We start from the raw sequence: 20,313 nt of genomic DNA, 5'->3' as shown, positions 1-20,313 counted from the left end.
TTTAATTTATAATTTGAACAAAATATTACCGATTTTAATTGGTAATATCCTGATGCTCTGTTAAAAGTACTTCAATGTTGCAGAAGGCGTCATTAAGCTAGCCTTTTCCGTTTAAAAGTAATTTGGTGTTTTTCTCAGTGGAACCTTTTCATTGCCCGTTAGTGTACGTTACAATATTTAAATAAAATCCATCGGCAATTAAAAAATTATGAAAGATACAAGAAAATTATCATTATAAAACTCTACGCATGTCTCTTGGATATATAATGATTTACTAATATTTAAATACAATTTTAAAGATATTTAATCATATTCGTTAATGATGTAGTTTTACTGTTACATACCTACCTTACATTTTAATAATAATATATACCAAATAACACATGAAAAGTATCATACAATTTTAATTTTATAAATAAAATAATAGATGGCGCTAGTGCCGCGTAAGTATTCTATGTCTACGCTCGCTATCCTTATCTGTTTCGGGTGCATTGCATAAATCCGTCCCGTACTACATTAAAGACCTTTATTAAAAGGTTTAATTAAAACGCACTTAATCAGCATTATTATTAGTTAATTACATTATCATAACAAGATGTAATATTAACATTAAATGAAATAAGTAAATTCAACTTGTTATATCAGCTTAAGACGCCTCTAACATTTGATTCCTACATCGCGGTGGTTAAGTTTTTCAGATGAGTCAGTATATATGTCGAGAATTCAAACATCATAAGGGGAGTCCGTTTTCTACGCAGTAAAGCAGTGATGGGGTTAGAGCTGCTCTAATTCTTACCCCACTACGTTTGAAGCAAATGCAGCCGCGATGGCCATTTGTGGATACAAGCCAGAGGTATCAAGCCCTCAGACCTAGCGGGACCACGTCCCTAGAGCCGGCTTTCGAGCCACGATCACGCACCCATGACGACTCAGCCCCGAGTGGCAGACTCATGCGGAAGCAGTCAAACCAGGCCCACGTGCCTACAAACGAATCCTGTGTACTCACGCGCATATTAACGAGGGAAACAGTCCCTCAACACCACTGATGTAGAAACTATGACTCTCTTTTGTTTTTTTTTTAACTTTATTTTATAAGTTAATGTTTAATTTCTTTTAAGTATAATTAAAAAAATACATTGTCATTATGTATCCTTATATTATGATTCTATATTATAATTGTTTGAAGAGTGTTCTTATCTATTGACAATTCATAAGAAATTTATATTAATAATTAATACTTATATGTAGAGGACCTACTACTACAAAATCAGAAAAAAAAATCTAATTTGTACGGCTCTAGAAATGTTACATCATAACACGTTTATCAGCTGCCCATAGGTAAGTGTTCCGTGCCCTCTTTTATAAAACGTGTTTGTTTTTTTTAAGCCTCGCGTACCTATACCTCATCCAGACCACGGGAAAAAAAACACTCACTCACGCCTTGTACTACTGTACTCCCTTGTGGAGTAGGCAGAGGTGCATTGCTGCACCCACTTTTCGCCAGAGTGTTATGTTAGTCCCAATGTAATAGGGGGCGGGCCTATTGCCATTTTACGGGCACATCCAAGACCTGAGAACAAATATCTGTGTTTAAACAAATATCTGCCCCAGCCGGGAATCGAACCCGGGACCATCGGCTCAGACCCCGGGACTGTGACCAAATGTTGTGTTCATTGTAACACCTTATTTTTTAGGCTATCTATTTTAGATCAATGAATGTAAAAGTACATAGTTGTTACTTATGTATATTTTATAACAATGAAGCGGCTAGATTCTACTAGCTATAAATATTCAGTAAATTAAACATACGTCGGTAGAAGTAAAGGAATCTCTTTATACCTCGTATTCACTTTGTTCAAAATACCACAACAAAGTGTAGCACCACTATAGAAGGATTCTCATTCCACATCTACAGTTTCTTACCTGAATAAAATAAACAGTAACCACGCTTTTATTGCACCGACATCCTTTCGCTCGTACAGTTTTCAAAAAAAAAAACTCGGGTACCGTCTCAGTAATGAGAAAGGGGATAAAAGCTTTTACCAATATAGAGGGGCGAGCGTTGACCTTTCTCGGTTGATACAGTTGGTATGGTAACGAAATTGGTCCTTTTCGATAATGCAGTGCAGACATGACGTCACACGCTTTATTCTCACATAAGTACAAGGTAGTGAGCGCGGTGCAAAACTTTTGTCACGTCTTAATTGCGTCCCGTGCTAGCCCTTCAGAATGACCCTGAGCCCGTGAGTCACCCCTGGTTAGGTACTATATCACTTTTTCAATACCCTCTATACAAAATCGGTCATTCATTAGTTATAGTTAAACCGCGCTAACAAGCAGCATCGGTGCATCTATGTAAGTATTGAACCCGTAACAATAATTAGCTTCAAAGCTGTTAGCCCCTGTATTAACAATATGTAATCAAAGCTGGTCGAGGGACGCTAACTTCGGGCTACAACGTGAGTTAGTAACTAGTATGCCAGTGTGTTAGTTATGTAACTAATTTGGAACTAAACTTTGTGATCGGTGGCTGCTGCATCTATATTAGTTACTTTTTTCGGGGGTAGTTGTGAAAACAAACACAATTAACTGAACAATTAATTTAATTTATATAAATAACTAAGTAACTTTATTTAAAATATTTTAATATTTTATGAAAGTTTAAACAGTAATACCTGCTAGCAACTATTATCTCTGCTGTAACATCTACAAGACCTGCACAAAATGGAGAACTTATTTGAGTCCATAACTGAGCTGAAGGAGCACTTCACAGTGAAAATGGCAGACTTCCAGAGCCAAATAACTAAGGCCCCCGCCTCCACGACCACAGATGGACTTGCCTCCGAGTTCACTGTCTTCAGATCCTTCATAATGATGGCACTGGGGACCCTTCAGAAGCAGGTTGAGATGGTGGTCCAACACATGGACCGGATGGAGACCTACAGCCGGCGGAAGATGCTGCTCCTTCATGGCGTACCCGATAGCAAGAGCGAGGACACGGCTACAGCTACAGTGAAGGCCATCACAGAGCACCTGCAGGAGCCTGAGTCATTCTGTGCGGGTGACATCGCACGCTGTCACAGGATGGGGCGCCTTGGGGACAAGCCTCGCCCAATTCTCATCAAATTTAAAGATCTGGCAGTGAGGAACAGGATCTGGTTTGGCAAGTCTAAGTTCAAGGGCAGCGGGAGGACACTGGCTGAGTTCCTGACGAAGCCACGCCACGACACATTCATGGCAGCGAGGCAGCGGCTCGGCGTTTCACAGTGCTGGACCAGGGGCGGCTGCATCGTCGTACTGGGCCGCGACGGGAAGCAGCACACCATCGTGTCGATGGCGGAGCTCGATGCGATCTGCCCGGCCGCGGCGGATACGCCGGCCCCTGCTCCTGCGCCTAAAGCGAAGGCCGCGGTCACTGATGCGGCTTCATCGTCCAAGGCGAGGGTTAAAAGGGTAACCAGGAAGTAATCGCCATATTCCTGATCTTGCGCATGTAATCCGGCCCTTGGTACCTAATAATTCGCACTGTTTGGTAGTTGGTACCCTCTGTTTCTAGTTTAGTTTTCATTCATTATTTTGCAAGCAAATGTTCTCTTGTGACAATTGTGACATGTGTCGTGTTTACTTGTCTTGTCAATGGAGTGTCAATGCCAATTGCCAATGTGACAGTACTGACAGTGACAGCTGACTTTTTCGTGCGTTCATCAGCGTTCATTCAGTCATGACCCAGTCTTATTACTTTTTATTTTGTTATTCGCTGTCATTGTAATTTCTGAACGTAACCGATCTTTGTTTTTAATAGTGCGTTTTGTTATTGCAATATTGTTTGATGTTAATATTATTCTTCTTTACATTGAAAGTTGCTAGTAGTAACTGTAACTACATAATTTTAATTTAATTGTAACTATAAGGTACTGTTATTATATTTATATATATTGATTATTGCAATATTTTATATTTATTTAATAATATTTATTATACTTCTTATTATAACTAATTATATTATTTGGTATATTTATGTTTGATAGATGCAAGATCCTGGTGCATGCAGTGATGATGAATTTGGTTCCATCGTAACTTCCGATGAATTGAACAGTACAGGTAGTAGTTTTTACAGTATACCGGATATTCCGGATGTTCTTAATTCTGTTTTTTCTGACGTTAAGACAAATTTTAATGTTGTCCATATAAATGCCCAAAGTATTCCGGCACATTTTACTGATATGTTGGCATCATTTGAAAATAAAAATTTACACGCAATATTAGTATCGGAGTCTTGGCTCAAGCCATGTCTCCCGTCTACTTCGTACGCATTGCCTGGTTATAGTCTGATTCGCAATGACCGCACCGGTAGTGGTGGCGGTGGCGTAGCTATTTATCTCCGATCGCACATTCCCTACTCAGTACTTAGTATGTCTTCCCAACCTCCACCAGGCGATGCTGGCGAACATCTTCTGATTGAAGTTACGCTATTGCACACTAAGATTTTACTTGGTGTGTACTACAGTCCCTCGTTGCGTGTGAATTTCTTTAGTTCTTTTGAAAACCTTCTTGTCAACTTCATTCCTAATTACAGTCACGTTATTGTTATGGGTGATTTTAACACCTGTCTCCTTAAAAATGACAGCAGGTCGTCTTCCTTAAAGTCATTAGTTAAGTCCTGTAATATGGAAATCCTTCCCCTTAATGCAACACATCATTTCCCTGACTGCGTACCGTCCCTTCTGGACCTAATTCTTGTTTCTTCGGGCCAACATGTTGCTAAACACGGGCAGTGTGCGGCGACAGGTTTCTCCTATCACGATCTCGTATATTTATCATATAAAATTCGCCCCCCTAAGGCTAAGCCAAGAACGCTTCTGCTGCGCAGTTTTGGTGGAATGAACGTAGAGGATTTGCGGCGCGATGCAGTAAATACGGATTGGGCTCCTGTTCTCAGTGCATCTGGTGTTGATGAACAGGTCACCTTATTCAATTCCTTGCTCACCAAGCTGTATGACGTGCATGCGCCTTTGCGACTGATTAAAGTGAAACATCTTCCGGCGCCTTGGCTCACTGAGGAGATAAAAACTTTGATCCGTGTCAAGAATGCTGCCAAATCCAAATATAAACGCCGTTCAACTGAACTGAATAAGGAGAAATACATTGCTTTACGAAATCGCTGCAACAAGGCTTGTAGGGATGCTCAACGCCGCCATATCTATCAATCAGTTGAAAATGGAGATCCAGCTAAAGTTTGGAAGTTTCTACGGTCATTGGGAGTGGGCAAGTCACGTACTGATTCCATACCTAAAGATTTAGACATTGATTCTTTGAACTCTCACTTCTCTTCATCAGCAGCCATTGACAGTGCTGTAAAAACTAGTACACTTAGTCGCCTCACGGCTCTGCCTACTCCTGACTTTCCTTCGTTTTTTCTAAGTCAATTTACCGATTGTGATGTTAAAAAGGTCATTATGTCTATCGCTTCCAATGCAATTGGCACTGACAGTATAAGTCGAAACATGATAGTACCTATTTTAGATATCATCCTTCCCATCATCACCCACATCCTAAATTCCTCCTTATCTACTGGTATATTCCCATCGTCCTGGAAAGAGGCTGAAGTGGTTCCCCTCCCGAAAAAATCCAATCCCTCCTCATTTTCTGAATACCGTCCCATATCCATTCTACCGTTCCTATCCAAAGTCCTTGAACGCCTTGTCCATTACCAACTTTCCAATTTCCTTACCCATAATAACCTGATGAATCCTTTCCAGTCTGGCTTCCGTCCTGGCCATAGCACTGTCACAGCGCTTATAAAAATCACTGATGACATCCGCCAGAGTATGGATAAAGGTCAAATCACTATCCTTTCATTGTTAGACTTCAGTAATGCCTTTAATACTGTTGACTTCGACATCCTGCTTGGAATACTTCGATCTCTTAACATATCTCCAACGGTAATCGACTGGTTTCGCAGCTATCTGCATGGGCGCCGGCAGCGTATACGCATTGAGGAGTCACATTCTCAGTGGTGTGATATCTCGGCCGGTGTTCCACAAGGCGGCGTGTTATCTCCACTACTCTTCGCAATTTTTATCAACTCCATTTCTGAAAATATTTCAGCTTCTTACCACCTTTACGCAGACGATCTCCAAATTTATAAGCATGCTTCTCCTTCAGAGCTTCCAGAGGCTGTTGCATCCATTAATATAGACCTAAATGCAATTTCAAACTGGAGTAAAAATCATGGGCTCAAAGTGAACCCCAACAAAACCCAAGTGATTCTTATAGGCAGTTCACGATTGATCTCCAACAACAACTTGCAGAATATTCCACCTATATTATTCGATGGAGTTCAAATTCCGTTCAGTGATACTGTTAAAAACCTTGGAATTTTATTGGACAAGTTTTTTACATGGGGCCCTCAGATGGAGGCCGTTAGCCGGAAGATTTTTGCGTCAGCAGGTTCACTTAAAAGGTTGCGTAATTTTCTACCTACTTCCACCAAGATCGCGTTAGCACAATCACTTCTCCTCCCTGTTCTTGACTACGCCGATGCCAGCTATCCTGATCTCACCGAGGAGCAACTAAACAAACTTGAGCGTCTTCAAAACTTTTGTATACGGTTCATATTTGGCGTAAGAAAATATGACCACATCTCCGAATACCGTACTAAACTCAAGTGGCTCCCAATTCGCTTTCGCCGGAATACCCACATTCTTTCACTTCTTTACTCTGTACTGTTCAATCCATGTACCCCAGCATACCTGAAGGAGCGTTTTGGGATGCGTTGCTCGACCCACAGCTGTACCCTTCGTTCATCGCAGAATCTCAGGCTGAACATCCCTGATCATAAAACTAAATTCTACAGCGAATCTTTTACTGTCCAGGCCACATTGTTGTGGAATGATTTACCCACACATATCAGACTTGCGCCTTCACTAGCATCATTTAAATCCCTGCTGAATAAGCACTACAATAAATTATTATCTTTGCCAGAATAATATTTATTTATAATATATTATATATTTAAAAGTATGTATATATTTAAGTATATAAGTATGTTGTATGTAGTTTATATTACCTATTACTAGGTATAGATTAGGTATCATTTTATATAATTGTTAATTTTTCCTTTTATAAGTTATGTTTGTAATTTTTTGCACTTTCCCCTTTTCTTTTGTATAATTTCTCTCCTCCGAGGTAGTCTGGAAGAAATTACTCTTAGTAATAAGGCCGCCATTTGTACCGTCTATGTTGTGCATATTCTATTGTAATTTCTGTGTTTGTGTGCAATAAAGAATTATCTATCTATCTATCTAGTTACAAACTGACTCTGATTTTCCACTTTGGTAATTATTTTCTTAGCTGCTTCGTTGTATATTTCTTTGTTCAGTAGGTAGGTGTGTAGGTACCTATTGCATAATCCTACTTAGGTTTGCAGTGCTTTGCACTGACATAATTATAGTGCCTTTTATATTTTCATTAACCTAAGTAGGTACTTTCTTCTTTTATTTCTACTTTATTGTATTGCTGCCACTATTTACTACATTATATTTATAAGTATGATATTTCTTACTTTTCAATTTAATCGGGTTAACACTACCTATAAAATGTGATAGTTTCAATAAGCCTGTAAATAAGATATTGGTTTCAGCTGATCTTGCACTAGATATAGTAATAGCTATAAGTACTTGGGTACCTATATATGTGTGGCAGGATACATATATGTAGACGATTATCAAGTGTAAAACTTGAGGCCTTATTCTCCACTGCTACGGAGCTTCGTCATAAACCGAATTAAAATATCGGAAGGTGAGATTATTATGCTTCTCCATCTTGTAATCGGAGTAGTGTAACGGATAAGCTGATGTGAGTTTCTATCTGCTCGCTGCGTTAATTAACTTTTGCCAAACACAGTACCAGTAAAAAAAGTATTTATGATCTGAAAAAATACCCTTGCATAGAATCGGTATGGATACTTACCATTTATTTTGACGCTCTCACTTCTTCTTTCGTGTCAGTGTGAAAGCATGTTTATATTTGTCCAGACTAAAAAACACAAATCTTTATTCCAAAAAAATAGTTTAAAGCATGTAAGTAAGACTCTACGATCTGCACACAAAAAGCGAATTCTCTATGCAAAATAAAACGCTGAAATGCTTTCTCCAGACCACTCTCCGTGGAATAATCTAATCAGTTCTGGATTGCACTCACAGTCGTACCCGGCACGTAGGTACCTAGTGAAGGTACAGTGGTGGAGGGAATCTGTTCCAGTCACAGCTACAGTATGCTGTAAGCAGTGCCGGTGAGTGACGGCCCAATCTGCATTGTATAACAACGTCGCGTGGATTACCGTCGCGCGATTGCACCCCCGCTATAAGCTGTGCTTTAAGACAACGAGTTACAGAGAAGAGAGTAAAAATTATAATTTATTTATTTTGGATACAATACCATGCAAGGGAGTCCTAAACTTTCGTTGTAATAGTTAATATTTCGTTCAATACGGTTCTTTACCTCAAAGGGAAAAAACAGAACCCTTGTCGGATAATTTTGTTGTCCGTCAGTCTCTATATACCTTTATTTTATTATACTTACCATATTTTTTATTATACTCAACTATATTAGCTTACTAAAGATACACAAAGCAAGAAAGATCAAAAAATTTAGTGTGCTTTACCAATATCGGGAAAGCGTCTATAGTTATTTTAAATTTAAACCTCGATTACGGATCATAGAGACTACAAATTATCACTGTGTTCAAATAAATTAGTTATTTATACGATCGTTTATGTTGCTATAAACCCATATTAGAGATCTTATGTCACCAAGATGCCAAGAAACTTAGAAAAAGAATAAAATTCCACAAGCACAAAAATAAGTGAGACCGTCGGTACTTCTCCTACATTCGAAGTCCAAAGTGTGATATAGTTTGGTATTCAAGGAGAGTGGAATAAGTAAATGTTCTGCTATTGTCGTCGCTACTAGGTTGTTGAACTATAAGTAAACATCTTGGCAGTATTTTGTTTCAAAGAGTGAAAAAAGTTCGACGCTGGTCAAGTGTGCAACTTGTGCAAGTCATAAGCCCTTTTCAATAATAGAAGTTAATTTATAAAAAAATATCATAGTCATAATATTTTTGAACTACTTATCAATATCAAACAGATTACACAGGTTACTTAAATAAAATTATTTCTTATTATTATGAATAACTGAACGGAAATTAATTTTAACGCTCGACCCATGACAACTTACCTTTCTCTATTTAGACGAAAAGCAGGTAAACAAAAGCGTTCTACTTTTAGTTATTTCAGCGCGCACCTCTAACAAGCCCGAGTTTATTTCCATTTCGTTATTTATCATCGCTTTTATCACACCAACTTTGAGATAGTTGGGAACAAAAACATCCAACATTATGCTGTTATGCTGAGAGTGTTTTGTTAGTTGGTAAGTGCACAAAAACAGGCGCCCCCCCCTCACCCCTGTGGGTCACGTGACCCACGCCTCGTGACCCCATCCACGTCTCCCTTATTATTCGTGTGCATTGTTCATTGAATCTGGGGGGAAATATTACGCTAACGAGATATAAAGTACTGGACATGGACTGAAACTTCTTTGTGAAGCTCAAATGACGCGTGTGGGCGCAGCTTGGGCCGAGTTATGGCGGTCGACGGGCCTCCCGCCCATAAAGGTGTCTGCAAGACTTACACAAAGGGTTTCCCCTCCCTAATTTGATGACCAAACTGTCGGTTTGGGCGAAAAATATCTCAGAGGATCTCCATTCGCGTCTGACCACCGGCACTGTCGTTATTCGAAAGAACGTTTTGCAATCTCTCTCAAAATATCCGTTGTTAACTAGCTATCTAAACTATCATTCCCGTACAGTGACCCTGTCAATGTATATACGTACCTACTTACTTCGTTAAATCGACATAATACTGTTCCGTTTTATATGCAGATAAGGGGGAAAAAGAGCGAATTAATTAGGGACACCAAACCTCATAAATTAGGTTCGCAGCTGACGAAAAATGAGAGCGGGGCGTGCAATTAAGGCGGTCACGTCGGCTGGTCGCGGAACGAAAATAATTACACGTCAAATGAGTTGAACGACACCTATTTATACTAGCGAATGAACTGGCGAATACCGGCGCGTCCCGGATTAATGTCCACCATCCTTCCACTTGGCTTTTACTTACCTACTAGTTTACTACGAACTTGCACAGTCATCTTACGAAATATCTACTCTACACCTTAAGAATTCCAAGTGATCCTAACCTTATTTGCTTTTCACCAACTTTCAACATCTAAAATCTAAACGAACTTTTATGTAACGTCAGACCTCAAACCCCACCCAATAGGTCACCTAAATCCCGAGCGATTTATTTGGAAAGCTCACTAGCTACACACAGTTTCCGCTCACCCCTTGCGGTGTAATCCTAAATTCTTATATACCTAGGTAGAAATAGTTTAACTGATCGGTTAAACAAAACGACCTTGTCAACAGCTGTGATTTATTATTGCAGTGCGCTGCGGCAATGCAAAAAAATCTCTCTCATGTTGTTAACACAATATGTGGGCGCATTCTTCGCGAGGCAAACCCTGTAAATAGGTTAATGCATGCTCTTATGGCAGCGATAAATAAGCTAAGAGAGGCTAGGCTATTTCCACATCGCGATCGCTACGAATAAACCCAGCCTTTCTACTGCTCAGGCCCCATTCCAGGCTATAAAGATACCTCCACTACGGAGATAAACAATAACAAATGCAACGAATGTTCGCATTCACAGATAAACTGAACTTCCTATTCGTAACAAAATCACACAACTGGCAATCTAACACGAGGGCTCGTAAACTAAGCTAATAAATGAAGGCGGTGGGTTCCTCTCCGCTACCTGAGCTTCGACTGTCTCCGGCCCTGATAAGTACTTGTTCGCGTCGACATTGAAATTGAGCGATTCATTTTATCTCAATAAAACGAGTAACCGCTGGGGAGACACGATCGAATGTAACGCAATAAAATTAGCCTTTATCCGGAGCGGTAGACGCAGTGAAAGCGACAAGGCGCGGGCTGCGGGGGTGCGGGGCGGGGGGGCGCCCGACCTACTTACTGCGGTCCCTCACCCGGCCGCCTACTCTCTCACTACCCGCTATTGCTGTATTCACACCAAACCAGGAGCGACAGTGTATATAGTAAGTATATACGCTTGAATGTACACCTTAGAAAAGTCGGTAAGTATAGAAGTTTTCTCGAACGCCATGTTATATTGGTCTGACGGATGACTTAATTACAGGCACGGCAATGTTTCTACCGGTTCTGTTATAGACGCCACATCCGAATATGATCGCGAGAGGGAATGCGGGAGGCATTCCGCTCGTGTGACGCGGAATTGGACTGGAAGCCGATTAGCCACAGCCTCCAGGCACGCCATCGCTGCATCATGGTATGGGACCACTACCTACTACCTAGGTATATTGTGCATTGTGCCTATCCTAATCCTAATCCTAACTAATATTATAAATGCGAAAGTAACTGTGTCTGTCTATCTGTCTGTCTGTCTGTCTGTTACTCTTTCACGCCAAAACTACTGAACGGATTTGAATGAAATTTGGAATACATACGGTCTAGACCCTGGGAAAGAACATATGCTACTTTTTATCCCGGAATTCCCACGGGAAAACTTTATAAGGCGAAGCGAAGCGCGCGGGAACAGCTAGTAATGTATAATTCGTATCAAAGCCAAAGCCAAAGTTGAATCTAAGCATCTCTACAGTTTCATTATACTGTCCTGATTCACTGACTGGGACATACATAGGTCTACTTAAATTCTCTCTGACATACATAAGGAAGGATTATTACGTCACTGATGGATTAGCCGACAAAACTACGGCCGAAATCTTCCTTTGTCCTCTACTCCATATGCCTTATTTGGACAGTATAAAGTCACTATGTAAATTATGGAATAGAATATGCTTAGGCAAAATACAAAGTTCTTTTAGTTTTGTTGGTAACATTGTTGTCGCATTTACAGGGTTTTTTTATGATTTCGGTTAGAGATGTCGGTCAAACTATTCACAAATCGTAAGGGGTGTAATGTAACCAACCATGTAGGTTGACAAGTGCTGTTTACACAATCGTACAAGTATTCAGTATGATGCTTTATGCTACATATCCACTTACTACGATTTATGCACCTACATCAAAAACAGTGTACTTACTTAAACTAAATATCCGATAAGCCAATAATACACTCGCGAGCAATGAAAAAGTTCCACCCACTAGGTAAATTGCTATGCTACTGAAACTTTTCACAAGCTTTCAGTTTGCTTTCAGTGAGCTTTTCATGGGCAAACCTCGATCGTCCTCAAATCTAAAGTGGCGTGCAAAGTAAACTGTAATACAGGCGTACACACGAAAGAATAAATAGTTAAATCAAAAGCCAATTTGTTCTGTAATTGTCTGGGAAGCCAGGCCTAAGGAGAACTTTCCTTGTGCTCATTAATTACCAATTTAGCAGTGATCGACCGCGGCTCCGGCACTCTTAGCGGTGATATTTTGAACTCGTTTAAGTCCCAATTTCGCCATAGTGGGTTAGAGCATAACCAGGGATTATTGCTTGACTTTTGACACATCTGTCAAGAATTTAACATATGTAATTATGGAGATCTAACCAACTATGGAGAAATTGGAGCTAAAAGTTATAGAATTTACTAATTTGGAAACTACAAACATAATAATAGTTCTGTTCTCAGCCCTTATTAGCCTACGGAAGCCAAAAAACAAAAGTAGGTATACGGAGCTTTTAGACATATCTATGAAACAATCAAACGTGTTTCATGAAGCAATGAAACGGCGTCATAACGTTCTCATGCCAAAACCCTACGGAGTTTTTCTCTTCATTTAATAGTAACAGCACAAGTTCATACATTTAGTATCACATCCCGCCAGACTATCTGTAAGTACCATCGGCACACTGGGCCGCCGCCAACAGCGATCTTGGAAGGGAACTATCTTGACTTTTACCTACCAAGTTTTTTTGAAGTTCTCGAGTGTTTTGAATTTCAGATTAATAGTGCACAGGAAGATAAAAATACATGAAATTAATAGAAAGAGCAACTAAGTTTGATCACTTTAAATATGTTTATCTTGTCATTGTTGGATCATACATTGGCAGAACTTGATTTGAAGATTGAATGTTCTTATAGCTTACGTTTGGTCTTAACGTTATCAGAGGGCCGAACAAAAGTCAGTACTTTGTCTCTGTTATCCTAGCTAAGGTCTAAAACTGTAGTAGGCTATGCAGCTTGAAGCAATAGTAAAAATTTCAATAACTATTGATTGACAAACGTGGTAAGTAGGAACTATGGCATTACAAATACCATATAAAACAAGTATTAAAATAACATTTCTTTAAACCATGTATGTTCCGTATAATGTGTTGTAGTTTTTCGCCATATCTAGTCCAAAAATGAACGTTTATATCTAAGGTTTCAGTACCATTCCCCGATCCTGGGCGTCGTCCAAGAAGAGATATCGCTATCTGATAGAGATTTCCTGCAGTTGAGCGGTTTCAAATTCAACTTGCTTTATTTTCCATGAGCGGGTGTCGAGCGGGCCGAGAAATGAATCCGAGATGGCCAGTAGACTAACCCTCAAATTCATAGACCGTATTGTAAATTAACAACAAGGTTAAAATTTACTTTGAAACACACGAGTTTCGACTTTTTATGTCAGTCAAAAAGTTGAAATTCGGATACCACAACGTCAATTTTAATCCTATTGTAGAGTGTCAAAAAGCTCTATGAATTTGGGGGATATTCTGCATTGGTGCTGCGTATGACTGTTGACTGCAAAAATGTAACTAAGGACCTGTTTCACAATGTCTGTATAATGACCACCCGGTTGGATAAAAAACATGCTGTCACTGTCTGTAATTATGTTACAGGCAATAAAAGTATGTTATACATAATCGAAGATATCAACGCAGGTTTGAAACTCAGACTCATCTACTGAAACGATTTAGTATTAAGATATTGATATTTATAATCATCTCTAAGCATTTAAAGGTTAAAAAGCTGAGCTGGAGGGCGAAGGCTAGTTTAAAATCCTAACTAATATCATAAATGCGAATGTAACTGTGTCAGTGTGCCTGTCTGTTACTCTTTCACGCCAAAACTACTGAATGGATTTAAATGAAATTTGGTATACATATGGTCTAGACCCTGTGAAAGAACAAAGGCTGCTTTTTATCCCGGAATTCCCACGAGAAAACTTTTTAAGGCGAAGCGAAGCTCGCGAGAACAGCTAGTTGTACAATAAAGTTAATTTAGTGAATTTATTCGCATGGCGCGGGTTAATTCGTTAACTTGTAGATGTTTTCTAAGTTTTGGCAGTTAATTTCAATATAAAGTCTGGGTGTTGGCCAAGTCGCAGCCGAAAACTGCGATATCACCGTTTTATATCGCGATGGGGGACTCTGTAGGGACAGTCAGCGAAATATATTACGTACACCGAGGAGGCGGCGGCGCAAACATTTTAATAAAATTAAAATATTACCTACGTAATAACCCTCTTCGATCCATCTTCCACCTGATATACCTACATATGTATATGAGTTAGGTTAGTATTAGGTAAACTGTACACTTTGATTATAAATGGTCGAAGACTGTACATGTACCTACACTGCCGGAGGATCTTAACCATATTTTGTTGACTTTATACCTCTACGTAATAAATGTTGTAAGTACTTTTAATTGTAATGTAGTAGTAGATTTACAGGATACTGTGATTACTATTAGTACTTTATACTTACACCTTATTTTAAAAACATTGTTTTTAGTAGGAGCTACGGAACCCTAAAATGGATGGTATATTGCTATCAGAGAACTGCGACACATAATTGCAATTAACTATGCCAGTAGTAGGCAAAAATTCATGTCACTATAATTATAATGAAAACAAGCGCAGTATTGGGGTCAGCGGGGCGACCGCATATGCATGTTTCAACAACATAACACGCTAAATAGCTTCAAATAAATAAATAACTAAAATGCAATGAAGTACATAGGTTCATACATTGTACAGACACGTGATGTTGAGCAGGTGATAGTGTAGAGAAGGTATAGTTGTTCAATGCGTCTAGAATGTAAGTAGATACTTATAGGATAGGCGAGTCTGAAACGAGTGGTCGGTGGCGTCTTGAGTCAGTTTAGTTATTATAAGTATAACAAAAAAATGTGTTTCTCGTAGGTATGTGCAGGTCAAACAAACTAGATACCAAGTTAACAAAACAGTCCCCATCAGCTAAAACTCACATAAATTTCGTTTTGCTGTCAGTGTTCTGTTGGTAATGGAATGTCAGTAACTGTAAGGCCCGGGTCTCCTATTTACGCCGTAGGTCGCGTCAAGTGTCACCGCCGTAGGCCGCGTCACGATGCTCATACATCTACGCGCCAACGTCGGCGTGTGAGGGAGACCGCATCAGTACATTTCTATAGTGAGCATAGTGACGCGGCCTACGGCGTGACGCTGGTCGCGACCTACGGCGTAAATAGGAGACCAAGGCCTAACACGTCGGTGTATTGACGTCGGTCGTCAGCAACAACTGGGCCGGCACTCGACCCAAAACGTGGAAATAAATGCTTAGCGGATGTGTCTGCCTGCACTGACTACACTGCGCTTTCAAAATGTCCTCCTGTAAAATTTTGTGACTTCATTTCTGCGAAAGCGCCAAGACATTGTGGTCTTGTCAGTAATGCTCGCACCACTTCTGTTGATGTTACGGTTTCTAGAGTACCTAGGTATTTTTTTTTAGAAGCTCTGTTCGTTTTGCTAATTAGCTATTGCTATTACCGTCATATTTTATAAGGTAAGCTAGCTTGCTTGGAAAACATTGTTTTATTGTAATTAATTGCACATGCTATTAATGTTTTCTTAGCAAGTAACATTACTTCCTTCACACCTACAAAACAGCTCATCATTGCGCTGTGTAAAAATGATAGTTATAGTCTTGTATATTTTTTTACATAAGTATGCTACTTATTTGTATATCCTGCAAACGGTATCTGACTATCCAACGCAGTCAGAAGAGACCAAATCCGACCATAGTAGCTTTGTCTCGCTCGTAACTCGTATCACATATAAAACCGAGGAGCTGAACAGCATAACACCATAAACAAAACTGCCAACACACATCATTTGCATACATTGTGAAGTTCTCACTTTAACGCGCGTTCAAAGTCCAAACCCATTCTAGCAGAGCATGTTATATTAAACAAAGTAGGAACTTAGTGCAGTCGTTCCATATTATTGCATACAAACTTTCTTCCTGTTACTTAATGCGATTGCAGCATTTCCTGTTTGCACGAGCTCTTTATTATTCAAATTTTCTAAGTTTCCCGTGAACTTTGGCCATTTGTTTCAATCTCAACACTTATTGCGTTAGGATGGATGCTGGAGAGAACTGTTTATGGTTATGAAGGGATGTGCTGATTCGCTGAATCGACCATGTACCTATAAGTTCAGAACTCAAGTCAGTAGCTAGAGTACGAAAGTTACGTGAAATGATTTTCTTCCGGAGGAGTATCGCTACCCACCGTACATGTATTTAAATCAGCTTATTTATACAGACTACATATTCTGCAAAAAGCTTGTATATGAGATTATATTTTGTATATATGTTTAATAAGTATAACTCTATTTCCCTTACCGATTAAGAGAGATACTTAAAAAGTATAAGTACGCCATGACATGCTTATTTTAGTATTTACTTACAAGCTTAGATTTGCATTTTGTGTCTGATTGTAATTTTTCGTTTAAAACAGCCCAGGATGTTCATTACAATGAGCCAGGGGATAAGTTAACTAAAACAAATGTTACCTGCGATAGCTTTCACAAAAAAACAATAGGTACCTAATATAAAATTATATTTACTGTTTGAAAACAAAGGTCTAAGACTAAACATAATATCCATTTCCACGGCAGATACGAATATATTTTGATTATTAAATAACTTTTTATACAAAAGTAAAGCAGAACGTAACTTCCATTGTTCAAAAGAAAATCTAACCTTCATCAGTGTGGAAAAATCTGCAAAACAAATATTTCCTTATTACAGCAAAATAAGATTCATTTTCCGTCAGGTTTAAGAAAATACCGGCTGCCAAGGGCATATGATAATTTGGGCTCAAGCCAAAGAGTTGGTTCTGAAGATAATGACGTAACACTAAGTCCCTTCGCCTCACCATGGTCCCGTGGGAAAATCGGGATTAAAGGTATGTATTACTTAAAAAACTTTAATAAAAATAAAAACGACTTTGGCATTATTTATAGGGTTATAAGCAAGCATTCACTTATTTTCAAAATGATAATAAACTACAGCATCTTGCTACTAAAGGCCGTCGATTTTTCAGCCAAAAAGTCGTAGACAGAACAAAAGTTATGCCCGTAAAGCAGACAACGACTATGAAACATATGTATAATATCATGTACCTATAGCATAGGAAATTCTTAACTTCATCAATCTATCCAAGCAATAACAGTTGCCAGTAACGCCCGAATCCGATGAGCCGTGAAAATTACACGAGATCCCTTCGGAATATTATCCGTGCCTTATCTTACTGATTACTGTAGCCCCTACCATCCTGTACAGTGTTTTAGATAGATATGTGTTACAGTTAGGTATGAGTAAATTATTAATTTGTACGCCAAGAACAGGAAATATCCGCGTATTTTTTAACACGTTTGTCTACTGCGGGTTCACATTATTTCATTAACTTAATCTCGATATTCTTCAACTTCGACTATTGTTTGTAGTTAAGCATGATTGGGTTGGGTATTATACATCAAAATTTTACGGCCTCGATACCTAATACTCAAGTAACTATAATACCAAATTAACGATAATCTTAATAGAGGATCTTAAGATTGCGCCGCATATTTTTAATGTATTCCAAATCCAAAATACTCATACATGAAATTGCACATACGTATCTAGAATCTAGATCTTATTTCGTATTCAGACTATTACAGTATATCTTTGTAATGAACAGTATTTTGTATATTCAGTATATACTTACTTTTATAAATAAATTTAATGTTCATGTTACATTTCATGGCTGCTGTTATTATGCTGATAATAGGTTATTGAACTCAGGAAGTCAGGAACCATGTTTTTGTATCGTAGCAGGAATGAAGCCATGTACCAACTCGTTAACTCTTGTTATTTTTCAGTATCTGTTTAAAATAGTGAGGAAACAAATGAGAAAGTGAAGGTCGTTGCTCTATGAATCAATATTTACCTTTGAAGCTAGAAAACGTACCCAAATTAATATAATTTCCTACCTGAACACAACCTTATAATGTATTTTTAGAAAATCAAAGCAATTTCCGTTGCTAACTTAATGTAAAGGAAACTTACTTTGGCTTCTTATTCATACCGTAGTCATTGTTCATTATTTTTATGATAGCAATAACAGACGACCACGGATTCTATTTATGAACACAACTTGTCCAAATTCGGACATTACACTTTTTAACACACTCCACTATTCATTTTAATTGATGAATAAACACTATTACAGTTCATTTAATACGTTTTGTGAAAAATCCGTGATATATTTCACGCCAGTGAGCGTCTACACTGAATTTCAGTGGTATCGTGATGTCATGGTTACCGACTGTTATCTTGAAAATATTTGTGTAGAATTACGATGACTTGATAAGAAAACGTGTGAGTAGAGTCATTGTACATTTGTTATGTTACGTAATCTGTGCAATCCATGAATGTAGTTTTTCTTGTGACTAAAAATCAATGATTATTTACTTCCCGTTACTAGTTCAATGTACCGACATATTAATTAATCAAATCAGGTGCTTACTTAATTTAAAAAAAGTTACAAAAGTGGCTACGTTGGCGCTGTTCTTTTTCCATAGTATGTTTGTGTAGTATTGAAAACAGTATCGAATGGTCAGGTGAGGTGTCGACGCACCTGAAGCGGCACTGATATTCAGTGTTTGAGGTTTAAAGATGATGGAAAATGTATTTATTTTTCAATGTAAACTGTAATGTCAGATAACATTATACCGATTCGATAAGTATTTATTACGTAAATGGAACATTAAACGAAAATTTTCATAAAAAATACATACAGTTTCAATTTTTATATCCATTATATACCATATTGTTTTCGTTAAATCGTATAGCAATAAATTTTGAGGCCAAGAGGAGCGGTTGCGGCAAAGATGAACGTTACAGAAAATGCAATATTTTCAGGCTAGCAAAGTAAAACTTAAGCTCTCGAAGACATTGCCAACTGGTAAGCATCCAAGTCTTAGAACAATATAGGGATGCGAGGACAAATAAAAAAAGGCAAATCCTTGTCCAGACGTAGGAACTAGCAATCATCGGTCGAACCTAGGTAATCAATCTATAGAAAATAACTACCCTACGCCATTTTTATTTATATTATAATAATATAAAAAAGGTAAGATACTTACATGTTACATGTATGCATGTGTGTAACGATTAAATACAAAAACTACAGATATCCTTTCAAAAAATCCTTCACATTATCATTTATTTATTTTCATGCGTATTCTATCCTGAAAAGCTTTAAATACGATACGACGCGTCGTATCGTATTTAAAGCTTTTCAGACGCTTGCATGATAACTAGTGTGTGATATAGGTACCTAGCTAGTCTAAATCTGATTCGGTGTTACAGAACAAGAGTCTGTTCAACACATAAATCGCCATCGGATGAAGTACCTACCTACCGCTACATACTCGATTTCAAATGTATCCTCATAATTTATAATTTACTTAATAGAAAATAATTTTAATAAGATACTGGAAATGATGGGAATGTGTGTGGAATGTGTAGACAGTGATTTTCCTGACCCCCCTGTGTATGGCAACAGAGATTCTGCGATTATCTATATTTTACTGAAGAAGCAAAACTAATAAGTCTAGACAACATCAACTCTGCTCACTCAAGCACGTATATACATACATATTGTGTACATACGTGTGTGTGTGATAATCATAAATATAATAATAAACGACATAACGAGCTTTCACACAGGAACGTTGGTACCTTATAAATGCCTATATAGAATCCATAGAAACGGTAATCACAGGATATTTGCTGTCAACCGGTAGCCAGCGAGCGACCATCATCAATCAAGCGTTATCAAATCCGCCCACAAAATATTAACCAATTACAACCCTCCCGTCGCCCAGCCTGAATCATTGGAAACGTTTTAATCTCACAGAAATTTTATAATAACGATCCAAGTAATAAATCGTTCGACGTGTCCAGTCCAAGGTTG

The 20,313-nt window shown here is 38.4% G+C and overlaps 1 protein-coding gene across 3 annotated transcripts in view; it reads right to left on the bottom strand.

The window, feature by feature from the left end:
• Window positions 1-20,313, bottom strand: part of LOC105393738 (inactive rhomboid protein 1) — a 102,469-nt gene that overhangs the window by 80,701 nt on the left and 1,455 nt on the right. The window contains exon 1 of one of the 3 annotated variants that reach the window (XM_048626988.1): window positions 18,402-18,738. The exons of the other annotated variants lie outside the window; for them this stretch is intronic. Coding sequence (XP_048482945.1) covers window positions 18,402-18,436 — 35 coding nt within the window. The 5' untranslated portion in view covers window positions 18,437-18,738. Of the gene's footprint in view, window positions 1-18,401; window positions 18,739-20,313 lie in introns of those variants that run through there. 3 annotated transcript variants of the gene reach the window in all.

This window comes from Plutella xylostella, chromosome 17, assembly GCF_932276165.1.
Source record: "Plutella xylostella chromosome 17, ilPluXylo3.1, whole genome shotgun sequence".
Taxonomy (NCBI): Eukaryota; Metazoa; Arthropoda; class Insecta; order Lepidoptera; family Plutellidae; genus Plutella; species Plutella xylostella.
The sequence above is the reverse complement of the archived record's forward strand: the minus strand, read 5'-3'. Positions and strand labels throughout refer to the sequence as shown.